Below are 21,097 nucleotides of genomic sequence, written 5' to 3' on the forward strand. Positions count from 1 at the left end.
CTAATTTGAATAATTCGCAACATGAACCTTATTGCATGTAATAAGGTTGCATGCGACTGCATGTAACTCTGCCTATGACTCAAATGTACTGGAAGAAACTGGAGCTAATTGGAAATGATAAAATTTAAGGAACAGACTTTTTTCATCGTTTTAGTGTCTCAAAAGAGATTTTTTTTTTCTCAGATTAGAACTCATTTCAGTAAATTCAACAAGTTGAAGTCAGATTATTGACACTCAGATGATATAGTTATATAGTGTATACATATCCCATTTTATGCTTTTAACCAATGAAAAGTCTAAATGCAGTTTTTAACAAAAAAAGGAGAAAGAAGCATAAAACACTATAAAACTACCTGGTAGACGGCTGTGCCAACCTTTACCTTGAGAAAATCAACCTGTGGAAAATTCACATTGCACATCAAGCAACTTGTTCTCTTTTCTTCTCTATCCCGATTCTGGGGTAATGATGAAACGCAAAATTTATTTTCAGCTGAAAAAACAAACAAACTTTGAACCACTGAACAACAATCCTGCCGTTGCAGTCAGTCGAAGTGGAAGCTTCTGACTTTGTCTCCGTTTCAGCAGTCTTACAGACTCCAGCAGCTGACGTTTATTCTTCCACTTAACTTTCCATGATTAAGCTTGGTTACAATACTCTGATTCTTGAGCAATACATTTTTGCTGCTTACCTGACTTGTGAAAGTTGTCTATTCTTCCATAAAAGTATTGTCAGAAACTACAAATCAAAAGTGAAATAAAACACTGAAATGTATCTCTGTGTAATTAATCCATAAAAGATCCACTTTGTGAACTGAAATAGAGGAATAAATGTACTTTAATTTCTTTCCTTTTCTTGAGATGCACCTAAATATTGTCCACCACTCCCCCATAAAACAAATTCAAATATATTGTGAGATATGTTACACAGGTTCATGCTGCTGTGGTTCAAGACAATTTGCTGAAATACTTGAATTTTTCTTTGCGGAATCCACCAGCAAAACCTTCGAGCGCCGTTATTGGGGATAGCGATGTGCTCCACAACTTGCTGTGCTCCCGTCAGAGATGCGCTTTGCATTGATGCTAGCCGAAATTAAACAGACTCCCTATCTGAAGAGGAAACGTCGGGTAAACCAACGGGAAACTTCACTTCCCCGGGCACAGATTTACGACGTCCCTCCCCACTGATCAAACTGAAGTGATAACGGTAAAAACGACAAATGCAGGTTGTGAGAGCAGAAAATAGTGCAGTGTGCTTCTTGGCTTAAATGACCGGCCTGTAGCCGTCTACAGCTGCAGGCCATATTTCTTAGAATTTTATTTATTAGAGTAGTTTGTCCTTAAAGTGAAATCAGGTTTAAAGTGTACATTCAACAAAGACGAGGGCACAGATTAACCAATAACATACAGGCTGCCTTTGCTTTGCAAAAACAAACTAAACCGATTTATTTTTGTCTTTTTTTTCCTCTTTTTTATCATTTAAGTATTGTGAAACGGGTATCAGTCACCTCCAGTGCATTCTTTGGAAAAACAAAAAAAAAAAGAAAAGAAAAAAAACGTTCTCTGGAATAGAAGAAAAACAAAAGAAACCCGAACACAACTTTAGTTGAAAGGATTTAAGTTATAGCAATACGCACACTGTCAAGTGTACAATTTGTCAAGGTTCATTTGATTCTAATAAAATACTTTTTTTTTTAAACCCATATACATTTCATATATTTATCTTTTTGGGGTATATGGATTCAAAAATAGACATTTAAATCATAACGGGAGAATTGGGGGAGGAGGTGGGAAGGAGAGAAAGGGCGGGGGGGACAAAACAAAACAAAACAAAAGAACTACAAAAGCTACACATGGTTTTTTGTCGTCTCTGAGGAGGAAAAGCGAGGACAGAGAGAGCAAGATGGGGAAGATACAGAAAGGGGCGGTTTTAAAGAAAGACGAGGGGGAGAGAAAAGCGAGGATGGTGAGGAGTCAGGAGGAGGATTGGCCAAGCTATACAGCGCAGTATGACACCCACTTTAGCTCATTACACACGTACAGTCGTGATCAAGGCACAGGGATCTTCTAAAAGTTAACTCTTGGTTTTTTTTTTCTTCAATAAAGTTGTACAAAATAATACATTTTACAGTCTGTACAAGAATAATAGTTCAGCAGTAAAGTAAAGACGTACATACAAAGAAGCAGGAGGTCAGCGGGAGGAATGATGGGAGAGGAATGGCAGGGAGGCAGCGGGGTGGCGGGGCGTTTAACCACATGAATACAAAAAAAAAAAAAAAAAAAATCAGGGTGGGAGGAGGCGTAGGGTGTGGGGGAGTTTGCCGTCTTCTTTTTCCAAAGTTCTGGGTTGTTGTAACATTTCAATTTTCACTTAAAACAAAAACACTTTGAGGAAGGTGCAGGTGGGAAGAGGTGAGGAGCAAAAGAGGGGGTGAGAAACAAAAAACAAAAAAAGGATGGAGAGTAGGCAAAACAGATAAAGAATGAGCACACAGGGCACAATGGCACTAAGTCTACACAGACAAAAACAGCTGTGGAGACAGTAAAACAGGATGAGAGTTCTTGTTAATTTATACGGTACTGTACTGTTTGGAGGATGCAGCCTCGTCCTCTTTGATTCCACAAAAGTTGGCAATTTTTTTGTTTCTCTTCCGCCCCCCCCCCTCACTCTGTCTCTCTTTTAAATTCAACATGTTCTCCTTAGTTTGGCTCCGCTGCCGACGAGGCAGAGTCGGGTGGCGAAACGGCTCCAAAAGAAGAGTCAGCGAGCCCCGAGCCCGGCGTCGTCTCGCCAACAGCTCCTCTTTTCCCCTCCTCCCCGAGCGTTCGTTCTAGTCGATCCGTTTAAAACCTCAAAATCTCACTCGGGATGAAGGAGTTGGCACCTCGACAGAGCCCAGCGGCTTGAGAACAGAGCGGAGGATCCGCCTTCCTGTCCAGAAAGCAGGAGCGATGTGCCGGATCCCAAGATGTCTGTGAGCGACGGGAAGGTTTGGTGTTACACGGTTCAAGTTAAGTCCTGAGCACAGTGCTTGTGTGTGTGTGTTTTCTTAATGTTTACTTTTTTGTTTTTTAAATTCCATTTTGTTTTTTTATTTATTTCGTTAGATACAGTGTTCTGCTGATCTATTGGTGACACATTTATTCTCTATTTGCAGTATTTCAACAGTTCTCTTTCCAGACGTTTTTTTTTTATTTTTTATTTTTAGCTCTCTTGGTTTTCGTCGACGCAGATGTAACAAAATCTCTAAACTGTCCAGTCTGGGCCGCTCTCAGGAGGGTGACGGGGGACAATACTTGACTTAAAAAAACAAAACAAAAAACAAAAAAAGGTGAGGAGCTCGGAATATGGCTGAAGCTGGAGGTTTGAGTCTTTATTTTACTTCTCTTTTCATCCCCTGACACCCTTTTCAAATCCCACATCACATGGGGACGTTGCATCAGGGGTAAGCTCTGGGTTTATGGTGTGTGTGTGTGCGCGTGTGTGTGTACTTTGGCCTCGTTTTTTTGCAGCAGGCACTAACACACATCGGTGGAAGAGGGGAGTTCAGAGACCCAGTGTTCAGTGTCTTCTTTTTTTTTTTTTCCTGTTTTTAAACGGAGACGATGGTTGTTTTTTTTTTTTTGGCGTTCCCATCACAACAGCTCGTACTGCCGCAGGTGCATCCGCTGGATGATGTCTCGACAGTCGTTGAAGACCCTGCGGATGTTTTCCGTGTCGACGGCGCAGGTGAAGTGGGGGTAGCAGTAGTGCCTCCCGTCCGCGCTCGCCGTGCTGATCCTCTGCAAGGCGGTGAAAGAAAAATGATACAAAGTCATTGACCTCTTCCTGAAGGCATCGTTTCATATTTTCAAAATTCTAAATAAAGCAGATGCATAAAAAAAAAAAGGATAAGTCTATTACAGAAATCAGAAAACTCTGGACTGGAATAAATTAATAGTGCTGTCCTTCACACAGCAGACTATACGCATTAGCAAGCGACTTCATCTGACTGGACGTTCAGAAAATATAGAAATATTGTTCAACTTAACAGCGGCCGTTTATCTTATCATTTATCATAATACATTTCCTATCATAAATTAAACCATTGCTTATTTCGAACAAGTAAAATGTCAGACATAAAATAATTACAAATAAATAAATAAATAAATAAATATAATAGTCAAACACAACAATTCCAAGACTTTCATATCCAGTACACAAAGAAGTAGGAAGAAGACAACACTTATTAAATCATATTCCCAATAGACTCATGCAAATATGCCCACGTTACACATATTTACACATCTGATCTGATTTCATTATTATGCAGTATAACAATTTTGATTAATCATCATCATCAAAATAAAAAAAAAACTGTCAGGAATGTCACTTTTTCTATGTTCTCTGCTGTTTGTTCAATGAGAGCAGAAATAAGTACCAAAAAATATGATTAAATGCAGCTACTGTTTGCTGTTTAGTGATACAAATTCCTCTTTTTTTATGCGAGAAGAAACATTTTACAAATGGGAATGTTTTTCAAGAGCAGAATTTATGTTTGTGGAGATATGATTGCAGTTAGCTAAAAAACAAGCAATACATGGTTCTCTTCACTTTTATCGTTGGCACACAGCAACTCAAAATATCAATCCCAGTTCAAGCGCAACACAAGTTCAGCACAAGGACTTACTAGGAACTCATCTCTTATGAAGTACTTTGCTCTTGTAACGCGAGGATCTTCTCCGGGTTCTGGTGTCGCTGTCGGACAAAAGAGAAAACACAGATTATCTGAGGTTTCCACCGTACGGGGATTAGGAGTATGCACGGCAGCGTGGAAGAACATCTTTTGACACGTCGGGCATACTGTGTTCATTATGTGCAACGAACACATCTCCAAGTGTTTCGCTATAGCAGAAGTTTAAATTACAAAGCAACTTGAAAACTAACATTTGCATAGTTGGTCAGTGACTGGGACACTCCTGAGCTCTCGACCGTTTCTGTCATGCAAAATACTTTTCGGAGTCAAATTCCTAATCCTGCCGCGACTATTTTACCTTAGGGTTTTGGCATTAATGCTAACTTTAACTACACATCATTCAGAATTCATAATATTTACATCTAAACTAACAAATATTCAGGTTATGATAAATGATATCTCTTTGCTTTTTTTTGCATTTTTTCAGGCTGAAACTACAGATTATTTTACGAATCGACTTATTGATCTATTGGTTATTCTGACAATTATTGGATAAATAAATAGGCACATTCTGTAGAAACTTTATTAAACCACCTTATCTATACAATATCAGAAATACAATCATTCACATCCTTTTTTTAAAATAACAATATAAACATTTTATTGCTTAAGTGCAATCCTTTAGTTAATTTGAACTGGGTTGATATATATATATATATATATTATATATATATATATATATAAAAAAGCCAGCTAAGGAGTTTTGGGTAAAATATATTCCATCCATCCATTTTCTTTACACCCTTGTCCCTTAGTGGGGTCGGGAGGGTTGCTGGTGCCCATCTCCAGCTAACGTTCCAGGCGAGAGGCGGGGTTCACCCTGGACAGGTCGCCAGTCTGTCGCAGGGCAACACAGAGACACACAGGTCATGTTTTTGGACTGTGGGAGGAAACCGGAGTACCCGGAGAAAACCCATGCATGCACAGGGAGAACATGCTAACTCCATGCAGAAAGACTGGGGCCGGGAATTGAACCCAGAACCTTCTTGCTGCAAGGCAACAGCTCTACCAACTGCGCCATTGTGCAGCCCGGTAAAATATATTGACAGACAAAAGTATTTTATATTTGTATAGGTCTTTATATTTATTTGTTCAGGTGTCATTGTGCAGGCAGTCAAAAGAGTGTGTCTGTTTCTGACCCCCTTACCGTCATCAGGTGTAGTATAGCGAGCAAATTCAGGGAAGTATTCCTCAATTTTAGATTTCCCTGCCAGTACTTTCTCTGCAAGCAGGTCCTGTTTATTTAGGAACAAAATGACAGAAATGGTCCGCAGCCACCTGCAACGGCAAAACAAACCTGAGCGTTACGAGAGTCCCACACAACCTCCGCTTTAAAACTCAGAACTATTCCGAACGAAAATGTATAGCTTTTCCCAGGTCATTTTATGGTATATTCCAAATAAATCTGCAGTATTAATCAACAAGGTTCAAATCCAGTTCATAATCAGCTGACTGATTCCTGAATATTGATCTTTAGAAAGACATTAAAAGGGCCAATGTGCTGCTGCATAGTCAAATATTTCTAATCATATATTGAGTGACTCTTTAGATGAATCATTGCTAAACTTTTCCCACCTGTACTGTGGCCTTTTTTTAATTCAATTCAACAACAACAACAAAATGCTCAGATATGTTAGAGAAAGAAATGTAAAAAGGAAAAAGAAAAAAAGTTGGAACATCAAAAAATCGGCTCTCCTATCTGGCAAGTAGGAGATAAATATGTAGTTAACATATTTCACTAAATATTATCTTTTGCAAAAGATGAAGTGAACTTCCTGTTGCCATCACCTGTTGTTCCAGATGTTCTTGAAGAGGTTGAGGGCCTCCTGTAGTCGATTGGTCTGATTGTCCTCTCTGATCACCATGTTGTAACTGCTACTGGCCACGACAAAGATGATGGCCGTCACGTCTGTGGACCGAAAAAAAAAAAAGAAAGAAAGAAAAAAAGCTGAATTACACATGCAGTATAAAATAAAAAAGTAAGGCGAGAGGAAGGAGTGCTTACCGTTAAAGCACTGAATCCATTTCCTGCGCTCGTCTCTCTGACCCCCAACATCAAACATACTGTGAAGATCAAACAAGACACATGGAGACTTCAAAACATGCGCAACACTGCCATCGTCTGGAGAAACTGGTGTTTTCATTCTGATGTTCACCATGAAGCAGTAAGAAAGTGTCTAGAAAGACAAGACTGGATCTTCTTGTTACTTTTACTTACTGGAAATTGACTTTGTCGACTTGAAATCTTGTTTCGAAGATCCCCGAAGTCAAAACTCTGCATCGAAGCAAATCCTGGGGAGGAAAGCAAAACACAAAACATTAAAAAGGCTTTGCTTCAAGAGGATTTATTGCTGCCAATGGCTCCATGTTCTCCCTCTACGGATGACGCAATGTTGTCGAATTTGACAATTTAATTGAGTGCAACTCCCCATATGACTGGACTGGTGTGATTATACATTTCTGCAAATAAATTGGTGATCCTCAACTTGAAAATATATGTTTTTAAATGGAGCTATATGTATAAACTCACTGACACAGATGTGAATTGCTCGGCAGAGACACCACATTTTTGTTGCTAAAATATGGACCAGCATTTAGAAAAGTGTTAATAACCCACCTGATCTGTTGGAGTGTAGTCGTTCTGTTTCACAATGTCGATCTTGTCTAGAAAGCTGGAAGGAAACACGGACAGCAGGGTAAGGAACATGATGTTCATTTAAGGCACAAAAATACGTACATAAAGATGAGGTTAGAAAACATTCCAGTTGAACTTAAAATAATGGCTGCATCCTGACGGTGTTCCCTCAAAGGCTTAGAAATTTGACATCTGCCTTATTTAGTTGTAATTAAATTTGGAGGTCCCAACTCAGATTCTTAACTTAAATACACCTTATATTTGCATACGTCTCCACTACATATACAAGTTAAACCCTCCTAGGTACCTTGAGATTTTTATTTGCGCTTTTAAATTTTTATATTTTTTAAGCTGCACTAATGCAAGTTGCAGTAATGTCTCTTAGATTAAGTCAGCTATTTTTGATATCCATTTCATTATTGCATTTTTTTCCTTAATGTTCCTTTTATACTAAAACTAGAGCTCCTCTTTGCATATTTACTACCATTGACTTTGATTCTAAATACATTTATAATACACTCTAAACAATTTAATTCATGTTTGAGCTTTTTTCTCCCACTTCACAAAGTGAAAATACTTTTTTTAATACTATAATTCTACCAAATTGGAAATATAAGAAAGAAAAAAACAAACATGTTTTGACGACTTGTGTTTTCTCTTATGCAAAAACTACCAAACTAACCTTTAAGGTAATACAAGTCCAGACATTCCTAGAACATTTGTAATGTGAGGTCTAACTTAACAATGACAAATCAAAAATTAGACTAATCCATATTTCTACGGGATCTATTTGGCATTTTTGTGAAGGTAAGCATCGCAGCTCAGCTTTGTGTTGGTCCATCACTTATCGTCCGTATAAAAAGCAAAGCAGCTTGTGGTTGTAATTTGATGATGTGGAGAACAGAAGTACAAGGGGCTTGAGTCGTTTTTGCACAGCACTGCAAACAAAACTGACAGTAGTTCTAATTTCAGGTTTGGTGGAATTAGAAAAAAATACATTAAAAAAACAAAACAAAACTTCATGCTAATTTTAAAAGCAACAAAAAATGAATTTAAAAAAAAGTGAGATTTTTTTATTTTCCAAATCTGGATCAGCAAGAAGGGGAAAAGAAAAAAAAAAGGCAGGATGAAAGCTAAGTGGATTCTGACTGACATTACGGAGCACATTTCAAAAATAGCTCCCTGCCACCCGGGCTTGCAGCGCCATAACCATGGAGACCCAACTACAGGAGCTATTAATAGCCTATCAGCTCCCGATCTTGTGCAGCTGGAGCTGCTCCAGAGAAAAGACAGACAGACGAATGAAGAGACGGAAGATGGAGGAGGAGCAACAGGAAAATGAGAGCAGGGATCAGGATCAGTTTGTGTTTTTGTGCTGGACGTGTGAGGGAACAAAACGCCGGACTGGACTACCTGAAACATGTGAGGGGAGATAAGAGAGAAGGGATATTTTCTTGCTCTTCAAGTCTTTTCTTTTTTGAATGGAGGACAACATATAAATCCAATACAAGTTAGACTGAAGATGAATGACTTAAGGTATCCTCCCCGCCTCCTCCTCCTCTAAACATCCTCTTATCTGTAGATGACTGTCTCAGCCACGCTTGCTCCCAAACACTAAAAACTGCTGCCGTTTCACTGCCCCTCTGCCATTTCTGGAAGAGGCTTTGGAAAATACACACACCAGTCAAATCTGATCCAAACTGTTGGACAGCTAAGAGGAAATGTCAGCAGCCGACACATTTTTACATTCGAGCCTTAAGCTTCCCCCTCCACGGCGTGAGCGACAAAACATCGGCAAAAATGGAAATTCACCAGCGTAGCTGCTGATTTGAAGTAAATGTTTGTGATTTCTGAGTGAGGTTAGCAATGTTTCAGGACCAACTTAATGCCGGACTCTCGTACTGTAAACAGAGGAATGTGAAAAGTAATGAACAGAGGTGCCGACCTGAAACATCGCCCTCGTCTTTTGTCACTTCGATGGGTTTAAATGGGATTTTGAGACGAAATTACTGCAGAATTTTGATGTCTATGGGAACTTCAGAATACATTTTACGGTAACAAGTGGGGGTCGGTGCCTTATTTTGCCTAAAAAAAAAAAAAAAAAAAAATCTAAATATTGTGCTCTGTATTCAGCCAACTGGATCTTTTGGGCTCTATCTATACTAACTATGTGAAATAACTCAAGCTCAGTCAAACGGCCTGAAAAGTATCTGCAAACATTTACAAAGTCTTGCCACAGACTTTCAAATGGAATTAGGTTTGGACTTTGACTATACCACAAACAAGCTTTGATCCAAAGTATTCCTCTGAGTGCTCAGAGTCATTTTCCTGCCGAAGGATTGACCCCAGTTATTTGTGGAAGACTTCAAATAATGTTTTATCATCTAATTTAGCTCTAAGCCTCTCCACAACTTCCTCCCTGACCAGTCTGCAGTAATTACTGTTATAAATTTGTTATAAAAGTATTACTGATTGCACTTTAAAAATTAGGTAACTTTATATTATTAAAGGTAAAGTTTAAACGGTAATGATTTCTTGGTTAATGTCAAGTTGTCATAACACAGACATTTTGAATAATGCCAACTTTGTATTAAAAGTGTCATAATTTACCGAATGACGCTTTATGACAACGGTCATAAATATTCATGAAGGCTTATTCATGTTCATGACAGGTGTTATGTCATGTTTATGAAAGTGTCATGACAGTCTTATTCACCCCCTTCAAATAAAGTGTTACCTTTATTTGTTTGTGAATTTTTATCTGAAAAAATTAGTTCTCAGTCGTTTTTAAGAGTGCTTTTGCTAGTTTTGATTAGATAATCATTGTTTGGTTTTGGTTTAGTTTTTATTAGTTTTAGTAGTAGTTTCAGTTTTTTCATATTTTGGTTAATATTTGGGTGTAGAATTCAAAAACGACAGCGTATTGTATTGTGATTATGCATAAACTTATTGCATAATGAATACTCAACAAAAGATACAATTTTCAAAAAAATATATGAAATTATTGTTGGACAACCAGCTGACTGGTGTTTTCTCCCAACTTTTCATGTCACCATTTTGCGGATGAGCGCAAGTACGGCTAGGAATAGCACAGAGTATGGTAATGTGCCGACAGCTGCCGTAAACTGCTTGTGTGTGGGGGGGAAAAAAATAAATAAATTCACATCAGTTCGAAAGGCTAATAAGTTGATTCACAAACACGTAAACAAAGGACATTTTATCTGCAATTTCAGCATTTTTGCTGGTTAGCTATAGCTAATTAATCACCATTTCTATTTATTTCAGTTAACAAAAACGATTTCTCAGCTTCACTTTTCGTCATTTTGTTAGTTTGAGTCAACTGTAATAACCTCGGCTTCTACTAGATGCCACCTGAGGGTTGGATCTTTTAGCACCTTCACGTAAAAACCAAATAAGCTCAGAAAATGCCCGACTTTCTCAGTTCCACATTAAGCCTGAATGTTTCCTGTAGATTTAATTCAGGTTTATCAAGAGGTCTTCGGAGAAACACAGTGGACCGCTAATGGTGCAAAACAGGGTCACAGCTGTCTCAACAAAACATCCGACGGGTCAAAAGCACATCGAGAGGGCCAACAAATTACAGAACCTTTCACAACTGGGTTATAAAATACACAGTATGTTTTATGTATTTCTATGCCTGATTATTCTTAGCCAATTGAAGAGGACACTGAAATAAACAAAGGGGACAAAAGCAAAGATACATCAAGTTTCTAGAGCTTGAACTCCAAGCTGGAATTTTTATTTTAATACAGAAAACATATTATTGTCCATTAATGTCAGAGAAAATTACTGAAATTTATGAAATGCCATGTCAGGGAAAATGAAGGAGTAGCACTACATCACAGATATTCAGTCCACCATTAACATAGCTCTGTCTTAGCCACAGTAATTGATCCCACGATGTGTCAGGACTTGACTCACCCACATTAAACGGATCATTTTATTCTCTTTACGGTAACGGATCTGAGAAGTGACTCGGCACAGAAAGTCTGGGCTCTGCGGCGAGACTCGTCTCTAAAGTCAAAACCTAGCCGGTTTGGGTTCAAATTAGCCAGCAGCTGTCGCTGCACATAGCTTTTCCAAAAGGAGAAATATGTTTTAGAAACCCGGTTAGAAGAATTAGCAGCCTGTTAAAATAGTTTAATAGTTTAGAGGCAGTTGTTGATATTTGAAGATCAGATGACGATATTAAGAGTCTCTGCGTTTGGAAAATATGAATATCATCCAAGAAACTTGAACAGTAAGCCCCACTGTTGATGAATCTGATATGAATAAAAGACCAAATACCTTAAATAACTAAATAGCTAAGAAAAATATTCAACCAGTCACTTGAATTTATTTTTTTTAATACCGTACTGCTGTATCAATTTCATAGCTGCTTGCCAGAAGAACATTCGTGTTCACTTTAGCAGTACAAGATTTAAAGCAGGGCTTTTCAGTAATGAATTAGTGAATTTTAACACATTTAAACCACATTTTTCTTCTTCTTTTACATATAGATGTTCTGAGCGGAATTACTAAGGTTAGAAGATAAATATAAACCAATATCTACAGCAATAAAAAGAACAAAAAAACGTTTGGAGCAGCAGGGTCCATGTCCAGTCCCCAGGGGACAGGTCGCTCATCCTCCTCCTCACAACATCTTCAAATTTCACTAAATTCTCAGTACTGACCTTTTCACTTTGGTTACTGTATGTCTGATGAATCATAGGAACATTTAAAGAGTCCAGACGTCTGAGCTTGATAACTGGAATAAGATCCCGCTGGTTTAAGTAATTAGTGAGGGGGGAAAAAAAGCATTTTCCATAAAAACCCAATCCTGACCATTAATGTCTTATCAGAGCATCTGCATAATTCTGTGATACAGAAATAAAATCCACTTCAAACGATGGTAAACATACATAAAGTATGAATTTTCACCTCTGTATTTTGGAAGAGATGATAAAAGGACATCTGGACATTTAAATCAGCCAGAAAAACATTGAAACATGTAATGCATGAATTATTGTCCGTATTTATTTTAAAAAAGTTTTTCTTTTCTTACAAAGAAGATGAAAATGAACTCGTATGTAAAGGATGAACCATAATTATAATGTCATAAATCTGGTGTCCTTTTTAGTTTGCTCCATTTGAAACTAAATTGATTTTTTTAAAAATCAAAGTGAACATGAGCAGCAGCTTTTCAGACTGCGACAACCTCTTACAAATTTTCTACATTTTTATTTTTTAACTAATATTTAGTCAAGCTGGATTCCAATGATACGATTGAAATTTAAGAGTAAATGTAAATCAATCAGGCATTTTATTTTATTTTTTGGATAAATACATATTTTGCAGGGGAAAAAAAATAAAAAAATTTATCTCCAGGAACTTTATCCTGAATCAGTTTTAAAAAACCACATAGATTTTTTTTGTGACAAGCAGCAGAATATGTTAAGTCTGGTTTGTTCCTTTTAAATCCCTGCACTTAAAGGCCATTTCATTGCATTTTAAATAACTGCAGCAATCTATTAAAAATATTTGCAAAGCGGACGGCTTAAAAGTCGTGTCGCTCAAAGATACTCACTATTGTGCGCAGTCGATTAGCTGATACTCGTTGGATCTCTCGAAGCACGCTCGGACGCCGTCATCCTGCCACAATGTCTTTGCGTGATCGTAAAACTCCTGAGGGGGAAGAGCAAAATGAGATGAGAGTCAGAAAAGGTTTCACCGTTTCTGATGAACAGATTTACTTGAACTACTCTGTGCACTGAAAAAGAAAAAAAAAAAAAAACCCAAAAAACAAACAGTCGATAACAGATATTTTCATGTTGGTTTAATGCAGGTGAACAAACGGGCTTGATTAATCAATGGCTCACGTCGGACAGAAACGCTTCCTGCTTTAGGTCGCTGTGTTATGGTACAATTTGACAGATATGAAAGGAGACAGAAAAGGCGACAAGGTTGTCTGTTGTCCATGACGTGTGACTGAGATCAGCGGGTGCGCAGCGTCTTTGTTGACACCACATGCAATGTACGTTGTGCCTGGGCGACGCCTGTGTGCGCACTTGTGAAGGTAAATAGTGGTGAAGGGGGAACAAAGTAAATAAAAGAAACACCTCACAACTCTTAGAGTTACCGACAAACTGGCGTCAATTAAAAACAGAATGCGCGTTCTGACGACACTGGCTTTTCAGATTAAAAGCACCTTTTGAAAAACAAACCAAAAAAAAAAACCACAACCTTTGAGCAGGTATTGAACATACTTTTCATTAAGTTTTTTATTGGTCTGATCTGATAATGCTATATTAAGTGCTTTGTTCTCATCAGCAGTGAGCAGAAAATTATCATTAAGAGAAATAAAAGATTGGAAATACTAAGATTTACAATATGTTTCAGTTCATGTTTGAGTTGCTGAAATTAATGAACCTTTCAGTAATAATTTAACCCACAGAACGGACATAACTACATACATTTTATTTTGAGTTTCATAAGCTGCCTGAAAAGTCACAAAATGAGTTTTTATTTTGTCTTTCACCGTTTCTAATCTGATATCAGACGTCTCGTTTACTCACTTGCCTTTTTGCACCGACATGTTTGATCAAGGATGATTGAGGTCGTGTTTATCAAAGTCATAAATTAAGTTAAAATCCCTCCTTTGAGCCAGATCAACAAATCAGCTCGTCTTCCAGTGAAATCTAACCTGAACGAAAGCAGAACTTTGTCTTGTAAGTAGAGGTGGAAAAACATTTCAGCAAAGCCGGACCTCATTTTCTAGCAAACTAATAGTCTTCTCCTTGAGCATTTAATCCATGAAGAAAAAAAAAAGCATTTTTAAACATTGCTTTTTACAATTTGGAATAAAATTCTTGGTTGACTGAAACTGACTTTGAATCAAAAGCTGCCAGGATTTTGTGAAGGATTTCAGGCTCCGCAATGCTGATGGCGTCTTTGGCTACTGATATATATATAATACTAACATGTAAAAAAAAAAACATTGTATATTTTGTGCAATAATGCCCTTTTAGGGTTCTACAACAGAATAAATCAAAGAAATTGCAATCTATTTCCCGTTTTCCTTACACGACAGATTAAAAAAGAAAAAGAAGTCAAAAAATATTTATTATTTCTGTTTCACGCCACGACGACACAAATCTATTGAGAATATATCCTCATTTAACATATCAATTGATGCAATATTAACATACTAATACATTTCTGATTGGGCTACAGTATGGAATATAAAACAGCATATTTAGCCTGGTAGTACTGAATCTGCTGCAGGCAGAACATTGAAATAGTCAACAAAAATATAGCAAATCCCAAATCTTCTTTGTGAAACCCTAGGTAAAAACAAAGCAAAATAAATAAAAAATAGTGGATTACATTATGATGCTGCTTCTCATCATAAATATTTTGTATAATGTGACAAGCAGACGATCCCATGTATCACTCTGCCAGTAATCAGTTTAAAAAAAGCAATCAAAGGACAGCAGAAAACAAAGGGATTCATGTCTGTCCCAAGTTATTTAAAGCTCTTTCTGTTGTTCAGTAATCTGGTTCAAGGTTGAATCATCTCAGACTTACAAATAAAATGAATGCAGCAGTAAACATGTTGCTCTCATGGCCCCATTAGCAACCACATCTAAACTGGCCTGTAATGGTTAGTTTCTGTACAAAAAGCTTTGACTGTAGACGTATAATCTGATGGAACCACGCTGCCTCATAATCCCAGCTCTTATGATTCAACCAATCCAAGCTGAAGTGCCGAAAATTCAAACATTTCCCCCATACCTGCACTATTGAACTGTGATAAGAAACTCAATGAGATGATGTTACACACACACATAACTCTCTCAGCGCGCCCACACACAATCCTCAATATAAATTCCAGTGAGATGCAAAACACACTTTCGCCATCCTGTTTTGTAAGTTGGAAACTATGCAGCGCTCGTCAAAAACAAGTCAACCGACCAAACATGTAACGTCAAACGACAACCGATGATGAACGGCAATAAATAATTGCCTCCCAACTGCTCAGCGTAGCAGCGATGGATGGGGAAGTGGAGGGCATTTTGTGGGTAAAAAAAAAAGAGAAAAAAAAAGCACAATCAGCCTATCAGCTGTATATCACTCGGTATCAGCGCAAGAACTCAATGCCTTCATGTCAATGAAAATCATAAATCACAATGTCTGGTGAACATAGTTTTGACTTGAATATGATTTACTGCAATAACAATTTTGGAAACCGCAGCGCAAAAACTCAAAGGAAGAACATGAACGAGGAAATGTTTAACCTTCAGCAGTTTTGAGGAGCTTTAGAATCAAGAAATCCCAACATGAAGTAGGTTTAACAATCCCGACATTAGCTTGGGAGATGTTATAAACCTTCTTCTAAAACTACGAGATCTCTGTAAACGCCAAAGACTATTATCCACAAATGGAGAAAACATGGAACATTAATGAATCTTCCCAGGAGAGAAAAAAAAAAACGACCAAAACTACTCTGAAAGCACATCAACAAACTCATCCAAGAAGATGCCAAAGAGCCCAAACTAACATCTGAAGCTCTGCAGGCCTCATTTGTCTGAGTTATGGTCAACATTTATGACTCAACAATAAGAGAAAGTCTCAGCTAAAATGGCCAACTTAAGGTTAAAACCACCACCGGCCAAACAGACCAAAAAGAGCCATCTCATATTTATTAGAAAATCTCATATTTAGTTGTAAATATGAGAGTTTTTGCACTGCGGTTTCCAAAATTGTTATTCCAGTAAATCATATTCAAGTCAATCTAAGACTTTTGGGAAAATATTTTGTGAGCTGAGGGCCGGGAAAAGTGGAAATTTTCAGAAGGCGTACTTCCTGTTGCATCTTGATTAAACCTAAAATCAATTCAGAGGAGCATGACGGTCAAACACGGTGGTGAAAGTCTGACCATCAGTTTGTGATTCCAAGCTCAAACGCAGTTGGGTTTTGCAGCAAGACAATTGTCCAAAGCACAGTGGTAAGCCCGTGTCTGAATGGCAAAAAAAAAAAACAAATAAAAAAGATAAAAACAAAGCACAAGCTTTGGAACGGCCTATTTAAAGAATAAAATATTATTCAATTTCTGTAAAATCAACTTAAAAAGGTTGTTAGAATAAAACACTAGCAAATGTGATCAGATTAGCTTCAGCTTCATCGAGTGGCAGCATAATCATTTTGAATTTCAACATTTACAATTCATCAAAATATTTGGAGTGAGTTGCATTTCAATAACATATTTGGCCGTTTGCAGGAACATCCAGTGTCTTTGATGCACATCTGATGTAGATTTTAGTGGCTGAGATGCTAAAGATCCCGAAGAAAAGTTTGGACACTATGATGACGAGGGAAAACAAAACTGGCAAGAGAGTGTGGCTTAATCACAAAACTGTTAATGCTGCATTCAGCGGAAACAAAGCATGCAGATGGTTTCCTAATATTATGAAGCTCCAGCCTCAGTCCAGTCCTGCAGAGTGACATTGTACACAATGTTTTCTTTTTAACCAAAATAAAACAAAGTTGTACATTCACCCAAGGCCTGTGGTTAAAATACAGAACAGAATGAATACATAAAAACACGAGGGCGTCTTATGTTCAGACAGTCAAGATCAGAACATGCACACACCCAAAAGATTAAAGGAAACTGTACAATCCTCTTTGCACCCATTTTACAGTGGGCTGTTATATTAAATTAAAATATCGTACGAGCTCTTGAAAGTGTTAATACTGTAAAAAAAAAAAACTAAACTAAACTAAACAGTAAACGAGACGGGGACGAAAGCAACAAGGCTCGTCTGCTGACAGGCGGCAAACAAATTCCAAGAAACCCACATGCTGCAGCGCTTTGACACTATAAAACTTCAGGTCTGACAACAAAAAAGTTTGCAGACACATCTCTCCAGTGGTTGCAACACAAACACTCCTGTTTCACCGAGAGGTGAGACTATATATATTGAATTAAGTTTGGCCCCAAAGGGTGGCTCAAGTTAGGCCTTTAGTCTGAATAATTAGTTAATGGCAAAATCCCACTGGGACTCCTGAGCCCACACAGAAACTACCTGTGGGGTTGACCTCAGGGGGCAGCGACCGACTGCCTCCACTCAATACCTGTGCTATGGGACTGTCAGCTGGGGAACTGGGACTAAAACACAAACACGGCTGATACCTGCGGCTTCTACAAGCAGAAGTTTACTACTAACCTCTGGAGATGAAATAGTCGATAAAAACTGTAGGTGAATTGATCAAAGCTGCAGCATTTTTATATATTTTCTTGTTTTACATCACAACACTGCAGTACTAAAAAAGTTAACAAGAACTGTTAACAAAAATGCAATGAAAAATGTAAAAAATTGATCCTAGTGTTGCCTCGGACCAGTTAAATGACATCAGCAGTCGTTCAGTAAGGAGACATTCACTTGATCCAGGTGTGAAGAAGGAGGACAGCACTATGTGATAGAAGCTCAATAATCCAATATTTCTCTGACGAGTGAACGCACCATATAAGCGTCGGCCCTGGTACTATGTAATATGCGTTTGAATATCAACTCAAGACAGAGATAAAAAAAAAACAAAGATATTTGTGTCGTGCAGCTCACCGATGGAAAGTCAAAGTCTTTCTGGTTGACGAGGTTGAGGACGTATTCGATCCTGTACTGGTTCTCCGGACAGGCCAGCTGCACTGGTGGTGTCAGTGTGCTCATGGCTGTTACTATGGTCTGTCACAAGCACACAGGTCCAGAAAGAAAAAGGAAACAAAACATCAGATTATAACAAGACTTTTAAATGCTGAAGAGAAGACAAGACAGATAAGTTGTTCAATGAGTCACTTACCTCAATAGCCTCTTTAATATTGTTCTTGATGTCCTGAATTTTCTGCTTCTTTTCTCTGAAACAAACAAAACAGACATTTGTTTCAGAAATTGTGTGACGAAAGCATTTAGAAGTTTCATATCATCACTTTCCTAAAATAATGAAAGTCTTTTTTTTCTTCTTTTTTTTTTTTTTGCCAAAATCAATTTTGGCAAATAAAAAACTTGTATGCCATTATTTTTTTTAGGAAGATGACAATATGAAATAAAGCAATTCATTAAAATTTAAAACTAAGACTTTCAATTGGCACATAATGTAAAACTGGCATTCACAAGAAATGTTAGAAGTTAGGAAATCTTAAAGTTTTACATTAAATCAAAGATTAAAAAAAAAAAAAAAAGTGAATCACCTCATTACAGACCGACAACCTGAGCAGACAGCTCAACTAACCGGCAATTATCAGCTTTTTGTACCAGTGTTGACATTTGTTTTAGAACTTTTATGCAAATACAACAAAACAGTTTTTACTTAGTCGCAACATGAAAAACATACGTAGCGCCTTCTCCGAGACCATACATTTTTTCATCTCGCAAGCAATTTATTTCACATGTCAATATTTTAAACATTTTATGTCCTCGACAGAAAAATCCCAAACGCAAAATTATTGAGGTAAAACATTGATTGGAAACATAACGGTGCGAGAGGAAAACTAACTCGAGTCTTTTCTCTTGTGCTTTAATCCGGCGAATTTCAGTGACATGTATGAAAAGTGCAGCAAAAATAGTTGACAGGGCTCACTTCATCGCAAAAGAGTTTGTTTTTGATCTGGAAGGGTAAACAGACCTTCATCGCCATGCGCGGCTCAAAAATTATGTCTGTGCAATGTGAATGATAGCTGTGTGTACAAGACATTTGGGACTCTCTGTGATAGAAATGTTTCTAATAAAGGCAACCAAGGAGCCAGTTTGTCCGTCTTTCACCTTGAGCCTGCCAAGACAACAGAGCATTGTGTTCATGATGGCTCCACGTCAGTGAAAAGGGGCGAACGCTGCCTATTTTTTTTATGTGCTACTTTTACTGTTGATGTCAGATTTATGTGCAGAGTCAATGTGAACATAAAAAAGAACAATTAGGGAAAAAAATGCAAAAACCAGTGAAATTAAAGTGTTTGATGAATGTACTTAATCTAAAAGTTGGAATTATACATAAGGCCCAGTTTGCTCATTCTTTATTGGCAGTGCGTGATAAATCAACTTAAAAACCCCAAAAGAAATCTAGATGGAACAGCCTAAACTGACCCTGTAAGATAAGGTAAGGTACTTTTATTTATATAGCACATTTTCATCAACAAGGCAATTCAAAGTGCATAATGACTACTACTCTACTTTAAAGTGTTGGTCACTCACACATACCAGACATTCAGTATTTTGCTCCCAGTTCCTCGCATCAGTTCAATGAGGGACAAAAAAAATGAAGATGATTTCCATTTTCTAAGACAAGCCACCTGTGAGGTCACTGTGAGCCGATAGGGGGAAACAGCGAAGGAGGGGACGCAGGACGGTTTATCGGGTTAGAAGGGAGATTGAGAAGCCCCTGTTTACATTTTCAACCTGATAGTCATTATAAATCACATGATTGTGTGTGTGTGTGTGTGCGTGTTCACTGTGCAGCGTTGAGTGTGAGGCTCGTCGCCTCCGTGTCTGCTTCTTGTTTTTGTTTGTTTTTTTGGGATGTTTTAGGTTTGGTTTGTTTGGTGTTGGGATTCATCTGTAACATTATCCTTAGCTGCAGCAGCAAACTCCCCATATTCCTTTTATATTTTAGCATTATGAGTTTATGTCAGTTATTGTGTGGAAAACAATTTAGTTTTTGTATCACATCAAAATATCACAATTTCAGTTAAGAATACCTCTTAAAAGATTTTACTTTGTATGTGAAATGTTGACAACTTCGGTCAAGCACAGTGAATATTTAACAGCTAAGATTTGACCCAATCACAGACCTTATTAGCCAAACTCAAAAACTCAACAGGCAAGCCAAGTAAAATCTTACGAATCTAAAGAAAATGGAAGAAAATTAAATATAGTAGAGCCGAATAAACACCAATTTATAAAGAAATACCGCATTTCAAATACTTCCTGCATATAAACTTATTCATAATCGCTTTCAAATCGGCGTGTTCAGAAGTAGCGTTGGTTTTCGTGAGTAATCCCAGCAACACTTGAAATTCTAGGGAATAACTTGATTAGTGTTTCACCCTGTCAACTTAACAATTCACATGAAATAAATTATGTTTCTTTGTGTGAAAAGAACAAAACTTTTTTTTAAAAATCAGATTTATGTTAATAGGTATCAAAACGTTTTTGGAGTATGATTCTATTATGCTTTATTTCATACAAAAAGAAAATCTAGACCATGATTTAAGATATTCTAAGTAGTGAATTGTGAATAAGTTTGGCTCTAACTTATGTGAACTGAATGTAAAACTAGCCCTTGGTAAGAGTTAACTTGCACAATACTGCGAGTGTGAAATTCGACTGAAATAGAAACCACCAATTCAACAATGTGAGGGGGAAAAAAAGCTCAAAGGCTGGACTTTGAGCAGTAACATCTTATTTCAACTTTTATTTTAATCTTTTGGGACATGAAATGTATTGTTCATAGTCAGCTTTTGGGTTCAAAAGAGTCTTTTTGTGTAAGCCCAAAAAGTTTCACAGTTTTATCCCTTTGTTTTGACCACTTGAAAGCTCCAGTGGTAAATGCCTTGGCCAAGAACAGTGCAGTCATCACAGTTAAAAGGAACATGGAGATCTAAGTGGCTGTTTCATTCATTCTCCCAAATCTGACCAACAGCAGATACCAGCAAACTTCCGGTGACAAATTACTCCGACTT

At 37.6% G+C, this 21,097-nt stretch overlaps 1 protein-coding gene across 1 annotated transcript in view; it reads right to left on the bottom strand.

The window, feature by feature from the left end:
* Positions 1-1,240: 1,240 nt before the first annotated feature.
* Positions 1,241-21,097, bottom strand: part of gnas (GNAS complex locus) — a 29,924-nt gene continuing 10,067 nt past the window's right edge. The window contains exons 3-12 of the mRNA XM_008414865.3: positions 18,226-18,280; positions 17,991-18,110; positions 12,956-13,053; positions 7,351-7,405; positions 6,952-7,025; positions 6,739-6,797; positions 6,522-6,642; positions 5,881-6,011; positions 4,668-4,735; positions 1,241-3,780 (exon numbers count right to left, since the gene is read on the bottom strand). Of these exons, the coding sequence (XP_008413087.1) occupies positions 3,634-3,780; positions 4,668-4,735; positions 5,881-6,011; positions 6,522-6,642; positions 6,739-6,797; positions 6,952-7,025; positions 7,351-7,405; positions 12,956-13,053; positions 17,991-18,110; positions 18,226-18,280 (928 nt within the window). The 3' untranslated portion in view covers positions 1,241-3,633. The remainder of the gene's footprint in view (positions 3,781-4,667; positions 4,736-5,880; positions 6,012-6,521; positions 6,643-6,738; positions 6,798-6,951; positions 7,026-7,350; positions 7,406-12,955; positions 13,054-17,990; positions 18,111-18,225; positions 18,281-21,097) is intronic.

The sequence above is a fragment of the Poecilia reticulata genome, chromosome 7 (assembly GCF_904066995.2).
Source record: "Poecilia reticulata chromosome 7, P_reticulata-male-v2, whole genome shotgun sequence".
NCBI classification, from domain to species: Eukaryota; Metazoa; Chordata; class Actinopteri; order Cyprinodontiformes; family Poeciliidae; genus Poecilia; species Poecilia reticulata.